Source organism: Gymnodraco acuticeps, unplaced genomic scaffold (assembly GCF_902827175.1).
Source record: "Gymnodraco acuticeps unplaced genomic scaffold, fGymAcu1.1, whole genome shotgun sequence".
In the NCBI taxonomy this organism is placed as follows: Eukaryota; Metazoa; Chordata; class Actinopteri; order Perciformes; family Bathydraconidae; genus Gymnodraco; species Gymnodraco acuticeps.
The window spans coordinates 266,516-285,922 of NW_022990526.1; the positions used below are offsets into that span (position 1 = coordinate 266,516).

The 19,407-nt window shown below is 40.6% G+C and overlaps 1 protein-coding gene across 7 annotated transcripts in view; it reads left to right on the forward strand.

The window, feature by feature from the left end:
• myo1b (myosin IB) overlaps positions 1-19,407 on the forward strand; it is a 77,592-nt gene that overhangs the window by 9,209 nt on the left and 48,976 nt on the right. For all 7 annotated transcript variants that reach the window (XM_034227237.1, XM_034227240.1, XM_034227241.1 and 4 more), the window contains exons 2-3: positions 3,203-3,349; positions 6,026-6,141. In XM_034227237.1, coding sequence (XP_034083128.1) covers positions 3,224-3,349; positions 6,026-6,141 — 242 coding nt within the window. In that variant the 5' untranslated portion in view covers positions 3,203-3,223. The remainder of the gene's footprint in view (positions 1-3,202; positions 3,350-6,025; positions 6,142-19,407) is intronic.

Below are 19,407 nucleotides of genomic sequence, written 5' to 3' on the forward strand. Positions count from 1 at the left end.
GCTGGGCGGTCTGTAGAGGGGGAGGAAAAGAGATCTCCGTCCTCCGGGTTTTATTCTTATAGAAGTAAGAAGAGAAGTAATGGGGCAGAAACCCTCCTTTTTACGCAGCGGTCCAGACATAGACATCAAACGGCGACACATATTCAGTTGGCAGTTACTTTGGCATTAGGGCAGGGATATCTAGATACTTCCCAAGGTCTGACATCATGAAGTGTGCTACTTTTAAAGCAAGCAACGATGTTTTCAAATCTGTAATCAAAAAGCTCCTCAAAAACACTATCGAAGCAGTTCCTGCCGTTGCTACGTTAGTTCAAACAGTAACAACGGACTACTTTTCTTAGCGGATGCTTGTCAATTTAAATCAATACATAAAACTATTTTTTAAATCAATAAAATCATTTTCTAAATCCATAAAAGCATTTCAATTAATATTGGGAGTCATGTCGTTACTTTGTTGAGAATGTGGCCATGTGTAATAAGCGGGATGATGTGCACATTGCATAATGTGCCTTCATGCCGATCTAGATCCCTCCGCAAAAAAAACAAAAAACCGGCTCGTTCGCGGGCGAGAGCCGGCTCCCGTCGTTCACTTAAAAGAGCCGGCTCTTGGAGCCGGCTCGTTCGCGTTTAGAAAAAAACAGAAAAAAATCGAGGTTTAAATCGAAAATTGTCCATTAGTTAGAAAACAATCGCGATTTTATTTTTAGGCCAAATCGCCCAGCCCTACTTCACGGCCGCACACCATTTACGTCACAGCCAGGCATGAGTTAGGGAGCGCTGGATTTGTGAAAACTCCCCTCTTCCTAAACCACTAATACCACAGTACTGGCAAAACGGGAGGAGCCGAGTGAAAAACAAGCATCCCTCATCCCAATCCACCCACACCGCAGTATTTTTTTCTTTTTTTTTACCCCAAAAATATATTGTATATTATCGGGGCTATTAATACTTTTATCGGGATGACGTCATAATTCCTAATATCGGACCGATAATTATCGGGTCGATAATTATCGTGCACCACTATCTATAACTAGTTTAGGTAGTTTGAGAGGTATTTAAAATAGCTACATGTGATTTTCTAACCTGAAGTGTGTGTTTTACTCCGCTCCCCGCTGCATGTGATTATGCAGAGCTGCGTGTCGACTCGTCAGCAGCAGCTGATCTCTCTCTCCCGTCAGATTAGACTCGCGTTTATGTCCCTATCGATTAGATCTAGCTAATTCTTCTAGCTAATGATATGACTACCTGCTTATCAAGACACCTAAACAATAAGCGTCGCTATGCAACCGGGTGAGGCTGCAAAGTATGCATTTGTTTACATGCCCACCGGAACCCAGAGGCATTACCAAAAGATCAACGCACAATCAACCCATACAGGACATCTCTTTCTCCACATTAAATGTTAGACATTAGAATTGATGACTCTTCTTGTCGGTCACATACTATTCTTGTCTGTCACACAAGTGGCGCAACTGATGCGGTATTGTGCTAAGGGAAAATTATTTTTTGACCGGACATTTTGACCGGCGAGATTTAGATGTGCCGGTCTTCAGCAAGTCCGGTAGTTTAAACGTCTTAATTGCAAAAAGGACGTCAATCATTCTTCAACATTCTCCCCCCTCTGTGATGGCCCACCTTTTCAAAGATTTGTTTTCATGTGGAGTGTGAGAGTGGAACTTGAGTCTTGCCTCCCACTAAGCTGGGCAACTTCTTTATAGTCCAATAACATTGTGCCCTGCAGGGGAACAGAAACTGGGGGGAAGTGAAGTGGAAGTCTGCTAAGGGAATCCTCTTTTTTTTTTTTTTCTCCCAGGAATGTCAAGCTGCTCTGAAGTTGCTGCTAAAAGTCAATTTTGACAACTGATAGAGGGCTATGTCTTGGCTAAGTAAGGGGTTTGTGCTGAAACGTTGGAGCTTCGAATCGTGTTTTGGCTGCCGGCCAATTGTTTCAGATTACATACTGTATTATCCTCTGATCCAGTTGTTTAATCCCCCAGACACAAACTTCACACGCCACATCTGTGGCTGCATTATCAGATATTGTGAGTTGTCTGTGATGTAAATCTATGCAGAACGTTTTATTTTCCCCTGCAGAGTGTCGTGTTTGGAGGTTTCTATAAGTTACATTCGCATCACTTCTTTATTTACTTTAAAGCATATCTTAAACATCATATTGCAGTCAGTGTCTGTTTCTAGGTTTGCAAATAAAAGTAATGGTTGCTTGGAGAGCAGTGAACAATAGATGACCTCATCTATTAGCCTGTTGTGGCGACAGCAGACATTGGGGTTTTCAGCGTGGCAAAGCCCTGTATTAAGGCCCTGAATGTATCCTAGGCCCCTCTTTTATCTCCTGCCCTATACCGTTGGGATTACTGTCCCAAAGGGAGACGGGAGGCAACGCTGGAATGAAAACTGCCATCCCCAGCAGTGTCTTTGTCACGGCGACCTCAGCCCAGATCCAGCAATATTACATTTTCGGGGTTGCAGAAAAGCAATAAAGGGATCTACTTGTTTTGGGGGTCTATTTCTTTGAGTTTTTTAAGAAACCCCTAAAACAGGAGCAGATTCCAGCGGAGCAGACACCATGGGGTCAAGAGCAAAGTTCTTTAGTTATGTAATAACTTATGGGATGTTCTCACATGCCACAGGGCTGGATAGCCAATCAAAAGGCCCTGATTCCTCCGCTGGAGTCAAACCACTGCTGAACAACATGTCCCCCCCGGAGTTTATTTGCATTGGCTAAGTTTAGGACTGTTTATTTTGTGATCAGAGAATGCCCCCTAAGAGATCTTGCCAGAGAACTCAGAAATAATGGACAACAAATGTAAAGTAATGGCCCAATGGGTGTAAAGAGGTGATGCATGTTTTAGTACCAAAACACATAAATGTGTATTTTTTGGGGTCTGACAAATGAGTTGTATGCGATTATTCTTTAAGCTGATTTTAAAATGATATTTGATAATTGTTACAACCATGTTTGTTTGTTGGCGGTTTTCTTCTGCACTTGCTTCTCTGGTCCATTCATGTGTTTTTTAGCATGAATGGACAAGTGCTTGTGATGGTGCATTTGATTTATTTTTCTGTGCCATGCAAACAAATCTGGGGCCCACTCATACCCAAGTTGCCCTGATGCACTGGTGGGTGGTAAGAAAACAAAAAATCAAAAAGTTTAATGTATCTCTTTCTTTGTGTTTCTGTGCAGGGGGCCACACCTACAGCCAAAATGGAGGTGAAGACGTCACTTCTAGACAACATGATCGGGGTTGGAGACATGGTCCTCCTAGAACCCCTGTCTGAAGACTCGTTCATCGCGAACCTGAGGAACCGCTTTGACCACAATGAGATCTACGTAAGTCTACCATCGATTTGATCCAATTTGCCTGAACTCAGTGTAACAATCTTGTGTTGTGTTAGACTCTTCTGCACTTCTCGGCTGTCATTACAAATGGCTTCCCTAAGGACTCACACGGATACTTTTCATAACTCTATTGTGATCCATCCCCCCACTAATTGAAGTATTGGCTACAGAAGTGTTACAGATACAGAGACCGCAGTAACCAGCCAATCAATAAATTACACCACAGGAATGTAGATGATTCCTTTTTTTTTTTTATGAGGCATATAATGCAGAGGTCATGGAAAATAATGGACTGGCAGGCTATAGCTGGCTATCTCTAGAAGAATAAACGGGATTGGTGAACCATCCTCCCTGCATCAGTTGTTCTGGGCTTTGTTCTGTGGATTCTTCTTCTCCGCAGGTTGGCTGAGCTCGACTTCAGCCAACATGATTATAGCTCTGCTCTGGTTGCTGTTGGCTCACATGGCTCAGGGCTAAAGGGATGATGTCACCTCATATAGCAATAATTTCCTTAGTGGCGCGCTGGGTATTTTGCCGAGATGGAGCCCACATCCTGCTGAGGAAAGGGAATAATGTTTTCACATTTCAGATGCTCTTTATTTTCTGTCAAAAAAGTTAAGAGCTTTTACTTCCTGTATGGTGCTGACTTTAACGTTGTGGAGCTAGATAAATAATCATTCTTTTTATTATTTAGGTAATAAAAGCTCCTCCAAGAGGTGCAAAACCTTACTTCTGTTTGCACCTTTTTTTGTTTAGTACTGTCTTTGAAGTAAAAGTAGAAATGGCATCTTAATGGAAAGGTAAATCAAATGGTTAAAGTCTATAATGGAAGCTTTTTGGTGGCGTAAGCCGCACCTCGAAAGCGATGACCAGGAGAAGCACTCAAGCCTATACTTATCCAATAAATCTGTGGTGTACAGTCCTCACATGTGAATGTATTTTTCCCTCATGTGGCATCATTCCTTACGGCCCTCAACCCCCACCCCCCACCCCCAAAACTATCATATGACAGCTCGCAGCAGAAGAAGCATGGCTTTGTTTTCCAGCGGGACAGCACGTCATGTATCCAATAACGCTCTGGAATATCAAAGGGAATGAAACTTGCTCTGTTAACCGATGCCCCACTTCTTATGTCTGACTCTTCATCTTCTGTGAGCAAGAGGAATCAATCAGTGTTTCTTGCATGTTTTATTAAATTCCCAAAGCCCTCTATTTAATTATCTGCATTGTTGGTCGCATTGCAATAATGCCATTCCTCATTCACACCAGATCTGTAGCTGATCAGACCCAATCTTTATCCGACTAATGTTTCACATCAGAACCTGCTATTAGTAAAGCAACAGAAGCCATTTATATGCTGCCTTGTGCACTGTTTCCTCCACTGTCATGCTTGTGTGATAAGGAAATACAAATATTTATTTATCAAGCTGTTTGGCAAGTAATATATCATCCAAGCAGCTTTAATGTTAGTGTCTGGAAAGATGGCAAGCAGAACAGCAGGTGTAGAAATGCAAAATAAAGAAAAGACAGCAGAACATTTTTCAACTACCATGGTTAATGCGGAAATAACCTGCATATATTAACGATCTCTGCTGACGGACACAGTACCGTTTATTAAAAATCCTGTCAGAAGTTTGACGAAACACCTTTCTTTTTCGTTTTCTTTTTAATAAACCCTCTTTCTATAGTGATTTCCTGATTTTAAATAATGACTTCTGATGAAAATGTTCCCTAGTCCCTAAGTCCCAATGATCTGCAGAACTAACAAATATATTCTTTGTGGTTTTGGTCAAGAGACCACATATTAATACATGATACTTTGTTTACACTGCACATTATTCCCCTTTACACCCATCCCCTACCCTTGAAAAGGCCTAATTTTGCCTCTGGTGGGCTATTGAACGAGAGGCTGTGGGAGGTTGCGTGGTTGCCACGGGGAAGGCCATGCTCTACTCTTGTCAGAGTGGGTTATGCAACAGCCATTACCATGGAAAGCACAGAAAATGTTTCAGGTTGATGTTTTGAAAGTGCTCTCTGGGCTCTGTTTTGAGCGTAGGAAGACAATGAACAATAATGGCTGGTTACCTTTGCTTGACAAGTGTTATGTGTCGAAAAGGACCTGTGCGAATGTTGCATAAAGGATTTTATTTGTGAAACAGAGAAACAAAACTAGAAAAACAAGCGCTTTTTATGTTTGCCAATGTTTGATTTAAAAACCCACTGTTGACATGTTAGGTATCTTGCATTTCACTGAATATGTATTAAGATATAAGTGAGTTGTATAGATTTCCTTTATGTTTTATGTAGTTGGCAATTTTTTCTAGGCATGTCAGGCTTTAGTTTTGTACCATTAATACCTGCACACATACACTCACTAAACCCCCCCCCCCCCACAGCACATTGACCTCTTTGCAGTCCGTGTTTACTGCCCAGTCCACAGATTCCATAAACTTGTCCATGTTTTTATGTCTTCGGTTTCACTTCAGGCATTGCATGCCTCGACACTGCATTTATAATACCCAGCTGTGAAAATCTGTAAGAGGCAGAATTCCTCCCACCTCAACTTAAGAATTAACAACCCAAATGGACATGTGGTTAGGACAAGTCCGTAAAACACAGAAAATGTGGATTAACACCGACTGCTTCATTTGTTTCCTCTTTCTCCAGACATACATTGGCAGTGTGGTGATCTCCATGAACCCCTACAGGTCCCTGCCCATCTTCACACCAGAAAAAGTGGAGGAGTATCGCAACAGGAACTTCTACGAACTCAGTCCACACATGTGAGTCATCCAACCCCTATTATCTATCCACATTGTAATTAAAACTGCTTAAGGCTCAAGCACTTAGTTTGACAGCAAGGTTTTCAATTAAGTTTCCTTCATGGGACATTTATTTTGTTGGTGCAACAAAGAACTGGTGAGGATGGCACTTCACAAGAGCTTTTTCAAGGCTTTGTTAGTGTGAAGGTTTTTTTTAGGAACTGGCATCTGGCTGTTTAAAGGTCACCAAAATCCACTTTTTCATGTCTTTTTTATACATAAACATGTGTCCCCTCTGTGTTAAGAAATTCTGAAAGTTTCAGGAAAAAAAATTCGCTCTCTTTTTGTCCTGATCCATATATATAAAACTTGTCTGAAAATTAGCTGATCAGATTTTGTCCACGTTATGATGTCATAACAATTGTTTGGCTTGTGTAACCATTAGCCAATAACCAACCAAGGTAACCCCCCCCCCCCCCCACCTTATCACCTGAATCTCCTCCGAGAGCACCATTGTGTTTATTTTAACCAAATATCTCTCAGAGGGGCGTTTGGAGTGGCTCCTTATTTTCATCTAAAGTAACAAACACAGAATCAGCACTTTTGGAAAAGGGCTGAAACAGAGGGGTTTATGGTTTGCTACAATGCATGATCTGTTTGATATTTCGAGCCAAACACTTATATCTGAGACCTATAATATATTGATTTAAAAACAATATAATAGGGGACCTTTTAAGTGTATGGCCAACCTCTGTAAGGATTATCAATGTTGGATCCAGAGGGGCATGGAGGGGGTGTTGAGATCAGAAGGGGACTCAAGCTCTTGCATGGAGAATCAGTCTGAAACTCTTGCCGGCCATTCAGCACCATGGCATGCCATCTGTCCATTGGCAACATTACATTGGCATTGCTGCAAGGCTGCCAAGATAAAACAAAGCCCGACACTCGTCAATTAGCCTGCTGTGTCTCTAGGCTGCTGCGAAACCCCTCAGAGACAAAGACTGAAACTGTGAGAGTGCCCTTGTCCCTGAACAGGCATACTCCCTTGGCTTAACTTTACAGCCAACTACAACTGACACGACACAGTTTCAGGCTGTTTTATCCCCCTTTTCTACCCTGATTTAGGGTTACAGTGCCTGGCTTTCCCCCATTGCCTCTTTGTTATGGTAGCAATTGCTGTTGTGTGCAAGATTTGCTTATAGTCAGCTACTTGGTGCAGGGTTTTAAAGAAACGCATTAGGTTTTTTCGAGGATGGCCTGATTTACCTTACAAGAAATTCAAATGAAAAACATTTTGACGGACAGGATCGTAAAATTTCCGTCATAATCCATTATCACCCCTCATTTTATTTTTCACGTTTTAATGATGAGACATATTTAATATTTATGTTTGGGTACTAAGCAGCACATGTTCATTAATTCCTTTTTTATGGTTCATACAGAACTTTTAAGGGCATGGAGAAAAAAAAAGATGAACGGAGACCGTGCGGTCACTTTTCATGTCAAAACGAATATGAAAGATTTATTTTTCCATGCCACTTGCTTGTCCCTCTGCCGCTGGCTGAACGTTGTCAGTTTTAGTCATACTGGCTTGTCCTTCATTCTCCACTGCATCAATCCCTCTTTTTTCACCTCGTTTATCCACACCATCACAATTACTGGGCTCATTAAAAAAGCTTCAGACACTCAGCTGCCGTGACATTTTGTGATTTCTAAAGCCGGTTAAACAACGAGGTAATCAACGAGGTCAAATACAAGACTAGACAATAGCTACTTAATATGCACACACTCGCCACGAACTGGACAGGGGTGTGAATTACTAAATAATAGTTACAGTAGAGTACAGTAGATCGCCCTCAGTCGACCTGGCCACTAAGGATGTAATATAATGTGGGCCGCTGGTGGACATTTTGGCGCTGTTCCAGGTTGTGTTCTAATCTGTCAAAATGACGGACTTCTTTCAGATTTTTCCGTCATTCTTGGAAAAATTCCGTCATAGACGGAAAATATTCGGTTAACGCGACCTCTGTCCCAACCGTATACTCACTTCAGTGAACTTTGACTATAGCCAAACATATGTACGTTGCTAGAAGGATAAGCCACGGAATGTTAATGTCGAGCATTAAAACAACTTTGCAGCAAGCATTCTCAAACAAATAATCATCTTTTCCCATAACTGCAATACCACAAGATAATTAGTTACAGAAGGCTAAATGGCCAACAATTTGTCAAAGTATTTGCAAGATCATTTTCATAACATACTGAACTGAAAGCAGTGGCCGGCTTAGAAAGGCTGTGATGAAGGATTTGTTAGAGTTTAACATGCAAAAACACTAGTATGATCGTTAAAGCTGCTAACTTAAAGCTCTTGGCTAAGAAATGGCAGATGTTATGCTTATTGTCCGTTTCATGAGATGTTTTTTTTGTTAGATGTGTGAGACTCAACCCCTTCTCTGGTGTCTGTCTGAGATGTTTCAACTAATCTGGCTCAAACTTTAACAACCACGACTACTTTTTAGCCATCTTATCCACAGAACCAGTTTGATGAAGTACTTGCTAACCCAGAGTGGCTAAGATGTAATGAACTGTGTCCCCATCCATCGCAGCTAAAAAAGCCCAAACTAGAAGCGTTCTCAAAAAGAAAGAAGCCTGCAATGTGCCCCTTCTGGTCTTAAGCTCTGTATCATGGATGAGTTAGTTATATTTGCTCTAAGAGATTCTTTCCATTGACTGAAATGGACATCCTCTGAACATGCTGAAAAGCATCTTACCATTAGTCTGTAAGTAAAGAAGATAAGGCCCCGTTTAATAGGACAGGCTCTTGTCAAAGGCAGACTGTTTCAACATGCTTCATAAATTGATCTTAATCCTCAGGACAGGCCATCTGGACCAAGCTTTGTGGCTTTGCATTGATCGTCCTCAAGTAATGTTAAACCCCTCATTCCTGTCAAAAATATATAAGCACAGTTTTCCCTAACTCCATGTTATTTTTAGCATAGAAAATGGATCCACTGTTACATGCAACCTGTCCTGTGTCACTAAAGGTACGGACACACCAACCCGATTATCGGCGTTGGTGGGCGTCAGGCCGACGATGAGCGTCGACACGCCCTACTCAGATTGGTGTGTCCCGCACCGTCGGGTCTTTTCAGCCGACCCGACTCCTTTTCGGCCGAAAACAGTCGGCCAAATAAATCACTCTGATTGGCTGTTCAGCTAGCGAATCAGTGCATATGAAGCGAAACGGAAGTGAGGGACCCAAACAAACTATTAAGAAGGCAAATCTGAGGTTTCATTTAACTCCAGCTCTCGACACCGGTTCGGGAAAGCCCCATGAGCTTCTCGTTGTAGAGTGAAAATGGAACGCACACGCTATTTGTTTGTTTATATCACACAGTCTGTTCTTCTACTCTCGGTTATCACGCAGTCTGTCTTCCGGTTGTTGCCTCTTTTGAATGACGAATACACACTACCGCCACCTGCTGGTAAGGAGAGTTATTGCCACTCACGCATGCGCAGTTCGTACGTGCTTCTTGGCCATCGGCTGAAGTCTTTACGGTGTGTTCCAGTGCGACACATGGCCAAAACGCAGAGACGCGAGTCGACGCAACAGTCGGGGTGCGTCTGTGTCAGTTCTTTGTCAGATTGGTGTGTCCGGGTCTTTAGGCGTAGCCAATGTTGCATAATTCCACCTCTCATTTACTTAATAACAAAAACATAAATTCCTAATTCCTGGAGATTTAAGCTGTCTAAAGTGAGAAAATGGCATTTTAATGTCTGCTTTTGAAAGCAGCCCTGTGGCATGTTTACTGTTAAAAATATAGGTTCTTCTCTGTTGCTGTCGGTTGATTTTGGTGCTAACGGATAGTATGCACAAAAACAGTTTTGTTTACGTCTTGTTTGCTAGCAAATTAGTAACAAAAACATCAAACTTAGATTTTTCTAGCAACATTGCTAACAACATTATGCTAGCAACTTAACTATGGGGACATGAGACCCATGATAGACTACTGTCTGTGTAAGCTAACTGCTCATTTTTTAAACTACAATACATATTTACTTTACTTAAAGGTACCATGTCATGGCCATTTCCACTGATCATAATTCCATTGTTGAGGTCTACTAGAATAGATTTATACTGTGCAATTTTCCAAACTCACATTGGTTTCGCATACAGCATCTCTGTAAAGTATGTGTATTCACTCTCTCCACTAAACGGCTCGTTGCAGCTCTTGCCCCCCCCCCCTCCCTGTGAGCCCAGTGTGTTCCGATTGGTCGGGACCAGTCGGGACGTTGTGAATCGCGCTGAGCTCCGTGGAGGTGTGATTTCCTTGTTTAGCGAAACTCACCCTGAGCACACACAAAGTCACAGCCGAAGTAAAAACAATAAATGTGGCTTGATATTGAGTAAGAAAAAGGTTGATAAACGCTGTGAGAATGGGTCTGCAGAGAGAATTTCGCCGCGATCCCAACTGTCTGTTATCAGCCTGCAGCCAGGGAGGAGAAATCAGCAGAGCTGCCTGCACTGAGTGTGTGAGGAAGTCGTGGATTGGTCAATTTGGACCAATCAGCGGGGGCTTAACGTAACGGCTCCACGGATTGGTCCATTTCGTTCCGGGGACGACATGACATCATGATGTACCCGGAAGAATCAAATGGACAGTGACGTATCTCCAACGAGGCGTTTTGGGGAGGTATTTTCTGTTTTAGAGTTTTACTCGCTACAGGGTGTACTTTGAGGGTTTTGACTCTGCACACCATTTACATGCATAAAAACCTTCATAACACACAAGGGGACGGGTAATAACCGGAAAAGCATGACATGTCACCTTTAAAGGTGGGGTAGGTAAGTTTGAGAAACCGGCTCGAGATACACTTTTTGCTATATTCCATGGAATGCTCTTAACATCCCGATAGCAATGAATATCTTAAGTGCTTTGACAAAAAATCCATTAAAAAAAGTAATCTGTGGAAGCCGTAATACTGTAAATAGTACAACCAATCAGATTGGATTGGATTGCCGCCCTGTCTGTCAGCCTTCCATCTCGTGCACGCACAAATGTATCTCGTGCCTTCATTGCAGCAGTACTTCAATGACTCGCCAGCAACAGGCGGCCACTTTCACCAGTCTGCTGACGTCATGTGCGCGTTCATGTGTGTTGGAGGAGGTGCTCTGTAAGGAAGTCTGAAGGAAGGGGCGGATTATTTTAGGCTGTGTACTTTCAAATGTTAGTCCACTCGAGCCGGTTTCTGAAACTTACCTACTGTACCCCACCTTTTAAAGGTCAGATATATACAAATATATAAAAAACATATCTATGAAGTGTTTTGCTCAAAATACCAAACGGATCACCCATTCTAGCCATTCCTCATATCCCTCTATTTCACTTCCTGTTTCAAAAGTGCTGATTTTGGGTATTAAGCTTTAAAAAAATATATTTTGATTTAAAAAAACAAACAAAAAAAAAACAATTATGCCTGCTAATGCGGGAGATTCTACCGGCAGATACTGCCTGGATGAAACGACATATCATGGATTATCAAGGATTATGTCTGAAACAGTATGGAGCTCAAAGGCTTCTCTCTTGCTGGTTATGCCACAAGGTGAGTTCCTTTTTTATTTCCTGCTTCTTCACACACATGCTCTCTCCAGTACAGGTTAGCTCTGAGTGTTAGCGATGCTAATGTAAACACCGACCATATGTGACCCGCTCTATCGAAATCAGTCGGAAGTCGCAACGGCTCATTTCAAAATAAACGTGGGTTTGCGTAAAAAAATATTTTTTCGGTGTTCGGGTGTTTTGTTTGATTTTAAACAAACAAAGTCTTGGCTTTCAGAATATGAAACTTTTATTTCCAAAAGCACACGATAAATACATTTTTGAAGTTTGTGAATGGAAGATGACAGGCACCTCTCACTCGCAATCTGCTCTTCCGCAGCACCGCTCCCCCTCCCTCCGGCTGAAATTATGAATGTAAGTGTATAGTAATCATAGATAACACGGCAGGGTCCGTTACAGTTTGTCTTCATCTGATTTCAATTAAACAAAGTCTTGGCTTTCAGAATATTAAACTTGTTTCGGCAAATTCAGATGATAAATACAACTTTGAAGCTTGTAACGGCATAATTACAAGCGGAGAACGGAGTAACTTGACGTCATAGCAAGCATAACAACAGCCGGTGTATCTCGTGAAGGTTTTTCCCGGGAAACAAACACAATACACACAAACGCAAATGTACACAAACACACGCACACACACACTCGGGAGCTTCCCCCGGACCAGTAATCCAAACGAAAATATCTTCCCTCTGTAGTATTTTGATCATTTGCTCCGCTAATAATCAATCAGATCAATGGATTCCAGAGAAGAGAAAACTTTGAAGGCCTTTTTCTCAAAATGATGACTCGGTGACAGTCATTATATAATGTGACATATTTTGCTTAATATCTGGAGTACAAAAACAATCCGGTTATCATTAGAAAGCTAGGAATCTCCTCTTTCCAACAGTGTACACAACTCAAAATGTGTCTTCGGGTCAATGCGACTGATTTTGATCGAGCAGGTCACATATTACGTCCAAAACAGTCGGGCATTGTTTCTGATAGCAACGTTTCTGATGCTGTGGGTCCGCATTGCCGATATGACTTCATATCCGACACAAATCTGGATCAGCTCCGTTATACCCCCATTTTTAGAGATTTGGGTACGGAGGAAAAGAGAGAGGGTTTTATTTTCTGATGCTGCATGAGTTCCCTGACACACCGGATCAGTGTTTCCCCTATATACAAATAGTGGCAGTGCAGCGCCGCTGCTGAAATATGCGCGCCGCTGCTAGGGGGCCCCAGCCAGGTACCCAAACAAAAAAAGAAAAGAAAATATATATATATAATTTTTTTTAATTAAAATAATAATAAGTGGCGACCCTTTTTTATTTGATTGTTTGTTATGTGGATTTGTAGTATTTGTGTTACTGTATGTTCAATAAAGGTGTATTTTTGCTAAATGTTGAGACATTGCCACTGTATACTGGCAGGGCCGATTTTTGGCACAGGGCGCCAGATCTGGGGGGCGCTGCGCTTTTTGACCGTTGGCGCTCATCCAAATGTTCGGCCTTGATGTAACAACATTCATAATTAAGTAAATGTAACACCCTTTTCACCCCGGTTACAATGTTGGCTTATCAGGCGCCCACAGCTCACAGCCAAAGTGGGAGCGAGGGAGAGAAAGAGAGAGAGAAAGAGAGGGCGCACCGGTACCGGCGCTGTTGTTATTAGAATCTGGTGCTAGCTGCGCTAACGGATATAAGAAGTAGATGTTTCTACAACCAGGGTGGAGGAGAGCTCTCCTGTCAGACTGAGAGGCTGAGTGAGGTAAAGGACTCTCTTAGTGTTTAGAGAAGTTAATTTTAGTCTAAGTTATCTCAGTGGGTTTCAAACGTTTTGACCACAAATTATGTAAACACATATTTCCAAGGCACTCCTTTATAATTATTAGGATAAATAAAAACAGGTTTGAAATCATTCCAATGTATACTATAGACAGTAAACCAAAAATATCGTTTAAAGTTGGAGAGATGCATAAATAAATAAATGTTAACTAGGTCAAATAAGATATGAATGAACAACAAAAATAAAATAAGCTACATTTATTTGTTATTGGCTATGGTAGGTTATTGGTTATGTTGTTCATATACTTATTTGATTATTAAAATGTAAACCGATCTTTTTCATATGGGTGTTTTTAGAGTTGTACCCCCTAGATCAGGTCTCTAGTAATTGTGTGCTCAAAGTGCACCAGATTGAAGCATTTTACTTTAAAATGTTCAAAGAAATCTTCCCGGGGGGGATATCCCCGGACCCCCCTAGAGGATGTGACGTCCACCCCCCAATTCAAACATGTTCATACAATAATGAATACATTTGAAGCCATTTTGACGTATATTACCTATGTCAATAAGTTTCTGTTTTTGTAGTGTATTTGTCTTTTGTAGAGATTTTTCATTTATTCTTTATATATAAAATCTTGCCTAGGGCAGCAAATTGGCTTGAACCGGCCCTGGTACTTGGCCTCAAGAGCCTTTCTTATGCTGGCAGACACATAGAAACAAATTGGCGGGGCGCACTTTGCACGCGCACACACTAAAAAATTCCACGCGCTCCGTGCTCACATTATGCTGGACCCACGTGCCTTAGCACCGCTGCTATGACTCCATCCTAGGGGAAACACTGCACATTATGTATAAAATACATAAAAAGGTGCATTTTTCACGATGGGTCCCCTTTAAATTGACACATAGAAACAATTATTTGTTTGCAATGTTCAAAAACACCAAACAAAGCTAGGCTACTGGTTTACACTTGCTTTTACAGGTTGTGACAAGCTAACATTGAGCTAATCTAGCTCTGATTACCTTGAACAATATATTTTTCACCCTTTTATGCCATTTAGCAATGTGTCACCGATTGATAAAATGTTTGAAATATGCCTTTTCTTTAATACATTCATGTATCAAATCCTAGAGTCAGCTGGGTAGTTGTGGTTTTGAAACACATTTGGGTGTTGTCCTTTGAATACATTTGACTTGACTGGTATTCAAAGCAGAGCAGCAAGTAAGCATCACTACTGGTGATTTAAATGCATTCTTTGACAACTTCAACACTAGGCAAATCTATTCTTATTTTATTTGTTGCCTATCAGAGTATGCACTTGACTTCACATCAATTTTGTTAAGTTATTCAAGGATGGAGAAAATGACAAGGTAGAACAATAATTATACTTTGACACGATAAATTAAATCATATCTAACACACAGCTAAACAAAAAAAAATGAACATTGTCTACAGTGCCTGTTTTTTAAATGTATTATTTGCAACCTGATTTGAGCTAAATATTTAGTTTGAGAAGAAGAGCATAATTTATGCTTGAAAACGCGGAGAGATCTACTGTCCATTCATTATTTTAATTTATAAAAAATGACTTCCAATATCTGGTGAAAACTGAAAAAGTAAAAAATGTTCATGGCCTTGATCAACTGGCTGAAGGGCATTATATCTGCAGTGACTTAAGGGGATCAGTGTTGGGCTTTAATTAAGGTAACAACGGGAGGTCCTGGGAATCTTCCTCTTCCTGTCTTTGATCCTCATCACTTGAACTCGGAACAGGTTGTATCAGTCAAGACCAAAGTTCACTGGGGTGTCTGAATTTGCTAAAGCCCCCAATTATGTTAGGCCAAAAAAAAGATGCCGCATTGACTCTATAGAGTGGTGGGAAAGTCAAGCTCACACTATTTGAGTGAAGGTTTCCCCCAGAAGTTCTCTTCGCTGTATGGCTAAGCAATAGGTCTAAAAATCAACATCATGATAACTTCATATTTTTTACAAATGAATACACGATGAAGATGACCATATTCTAACTTAACATGCCTTATTGGACTGTATACCATTATCAGTCAACTTTTATGACTAACATAATCAGTGTTTTATTACAACAAAAAGTGATTAGTAGAGAGGAAAATCTCCTATGAAAAAAAACGTTGGGCCATTATATTACTTAGCATATTTATGAGGAAAAAAGTTACTATAATGACTTCTTATGTCAGTTTTGGTACATGTTTGCCCTTTTTATAGCATGGAACTACCGGCTTCATTAATTTTCTCACCATTGTCATTGCAGGGATATTTTACAGAATAATAAAAAACTGCTAACTGCTCAAGCATTAACACCTTCCCCAGAACCAACACACATACATACAATGCAAATAACACTTAAATGTTAGTCAGCAGCACCCAAAGTCTAAGGTTTAAGGGTTTTTATAAATGCATGTCAGAATAATATTTTCTTTGACTTGAACAAAGTGCAGTCAGCTGATATGTCAAACACGTACTGTCCCTCAAACAATCACTGGTCCTTTCTGTCCTCACTGCACATGGCACACTATGTTTCAAGGTTTAGTCATGGTCCAAATTGTTGTTGTGGGAATCGTTACTTAACATTATTGATTAAAGCCAGGAGAATGATTAGTGTTGTCAAATGTGTTGCTCTTAATTAATGCTGTTGCATCATCATTGGCTCATCCGTATATGTGTCTGCATCTCCAAGGATGTGCAAAATACCTTGTGTGAGTTGGATTGTTTTTGTGGCTTGCAAGGAATGGTGAGTGTGTGCAGGTGCTTGTTTCCGTTTCACACCTGCTTGCTTAATCCCCAGACAAATAGAGCTATGTCTTTATGTGTGCTCATCAGCTGGAAGGAGAACTGCAGCTGGTGCTCCATCTCTAAAGTTGTTAGTAGACTAATTGCCTGTTAAGTTCCAGCTTAATTAGCGTTTGTGCAAATAAACATTTGCTCTTGTCAAGGCCAGAGACCAGTACACTACATATTGATAAATTAAGAAAGACAAAGATGTTGAAACGCAGGTGTCTAACGAAGTTTAAAAGACTGTCACAATATGCAGATTGTGATTTAGGTACATTTTATTCTGAATTGAAGCAAATGACTTGTCTTAAAAGCGGGGGAAACAACAAAGACTCCCATCAATGAGAATGCAATTCTACGAAAAGTCTGTTATAAATGTAGGCATAATGTTATTTTGGAAACCTGACAAATGTTCTTTTCACTCAAAAAATTAACATAATCCATACATGTATAGTATCTGTCAGCTAGCTGTACCACTCAATTCAATATTTCTTTAATATTGAAAACGTATAATAAATGTGAATGGTTTCCGTTTGAAATCTCATTTCGATCATCATCGAAACAAAGCCTAAAAGAAAATCCATGTGGCTGCTCATGGATGTGTAAATGACCTCTCCAGCTGTCTTTATCGAGGACCACCATGTGTCCATCATTTCCTCCGCCGGCCAATTTAGCAAAAAAAGCCCTCTGCCCAGATGAGGCATCCCATAATTAACTGGCAGGTGTTTCATCCCCTCTACACAAAGTCGACGCATTAGCAATGAACTAATCAGTGGCCTTTCTCCATGCACAGCAGCATTACAGATGGCCCGGAGTCATCTTTTGTACGTCCCCTGCTGCCCAAGCCAGGCACAGATTCAGAGGCGTGTGTGTGTGGCCTGCCCCACGTCTCTAGGGTAGGATCGTATTTCCTCAATGAGCTATTGAGGCCCCCGATGCTCTCTGCGCTCAATACCTAGTGCCACTAGAGCATTGGCTACAGGGGGCATCACTGCTAATGGAGCAAGAGGCCCCGTGCAAGGCGAAAGTCAGGGTTTTCAGCTGTTATGCACATGCTTATGACTGTGAAATCTGATTTGTGGTAGAGGTTTAACATTTAGGAATATTTTCTCCCTAAGAGTAATAAAGTAGAAATATTAGGGATGTAATGATACCAAAAACTCACGGTACGATAATATCGCGATTAAAAAGTCCAAGGTACAATATTTATCGCGATATTGAAAAAAAAAAAGAAAAAAAAGTGAATTATCTTTTTTGTAATTTTTTTTTTTTTACTTGAATTTTTTTTCTTTATTAAATAATACATCTGATTTGTACAGCATTTTAGTAGGATAGTAGTATTTTAAAGTGTCAAAAATATAATAATCAGACTCTGCAATAGAATAAATCAAGTTTCACTTTAGTTTTTCAAGTAACTCAACTCTAATTCACTAACTCACTCACTCACTCAGCATCATCAAGGTTATCTTTTAGGAATATGAGCATGTCCACATTTCCAGGTAGAAGCTGGGATGTTTGGGCGTTTACAATATCCCCTGCTGTGGAAAAAACTCTCTTGCTTGGTACTGATGTTGCTGGGACAGAGAGATATGCTTTGGTCATGGGTGACAGCAGTGGGTCAAACTGTGCATTGTCTCTCCACCACTTAAAAAAACAATACAGTTTTTGCCAAGAAGGTGAGGCTTATTGATAGGGCAAGATATAAATATACTGTTGGTACTTGTCAATGTCTCTATGTACATGTAGCCCTGTAAATACGATGTCCTTTTATTGTTATCTGTCGTTTTATGTTCATGTTGTAACCTACTTGCTGCCATGTTGGACAGGTCTCCCTTGAAAAAGAGATTGATGATCTCAATGGGACCACCTGGTTGAATAAACATTTAAAAAAAAAAGTTATTTAAAAAAAATAATCGCGGTATATTTTGTCAGTCTCACAACGGTATTGAGACATTTATTTACCGCGATATTCGATATATCGTTACATCCCTAAGAAATATTGTAACTGTTTGTGTCTGTCCTTGCAATGCATCATTGCCTTTGGTCAAGTGGGATGGTAGCAGTAAGTCTTTTATGAAGTTTTATACTTTTTACTATTGACCATCTACAATATTTCTACACAGTAAATAAGTCATATCAATATAAAGAGTCTGACTATAAAATCCTTGATTGTCTAAACAGTAATACAACCCAAAATGAAGAAATCGCAATGTACAAGCATCCATTGCTAAGAACACGAAGCACTAATTCAGTAAATACATTGAGTTCACTGGAAAGTGCACTGTCACGGCACTTTCCAGTGAAAGGCCTGTGTCCATGTCAAAAGTACTGAAGAACACGTAAGCTACTTGTACTTGAGTGCCTGCCTGACCAGAAAAAACACTATACACTCCCTCCATGCAATCACCTCCTACGTAATGTGCATGTTCATAACAACCGACGCGCTTCTTATCAGATGTTTCTCTACCCTTTGCATAGAACTGGGCACATGGCTTTTAAAGGCAAGGCAAGGCAAGTTTATTTATATAGCACTTTTCAACACAAGGCAATTCAAAGTGCTTTACAAAAAATGAAAGACATTAAGAAAAAGGCATTTAAAATCAGTCATTAAAAAGAAAAGCTAATAAAATAAACATTAAAAGAAAAAGTACATGGATAAAAGTTACAGTGCAGTCTAAGATATGAATAGTTCAATTAAAAGCAGCGACAAAAAGAAAAGTCTTCAGCCTGGATTTAAAAGTAGTCAGAGTTGCAGCGGACCTGCAGGTTTCTGGGAGTTTGTTCCAGATATTTGGAGCATAATAACTGAACGCTGCTTCTCCATGTTTAGTTCTGACTCTGGAGACAGAAAGCTGACCAGTCCCTGAAGACCTGAGAGATCTGGATGGTTCATAATTTAGCAGGAGGTCAGAAATGTATTTTGGGCCTAAACCATTCAGTGCTTTATAAACCAGCAGCAGTATTTTGAAATCTATTATTTGACACACAGGAAGCCAGTGTAAAGACTTCAGAACAGGAGTGATGTGATCCACTTTCTTAGTGTTAGTGAGGACTCGAGCAGCGGCGTTCTGAATCAGCTGCAGCTTCCTAA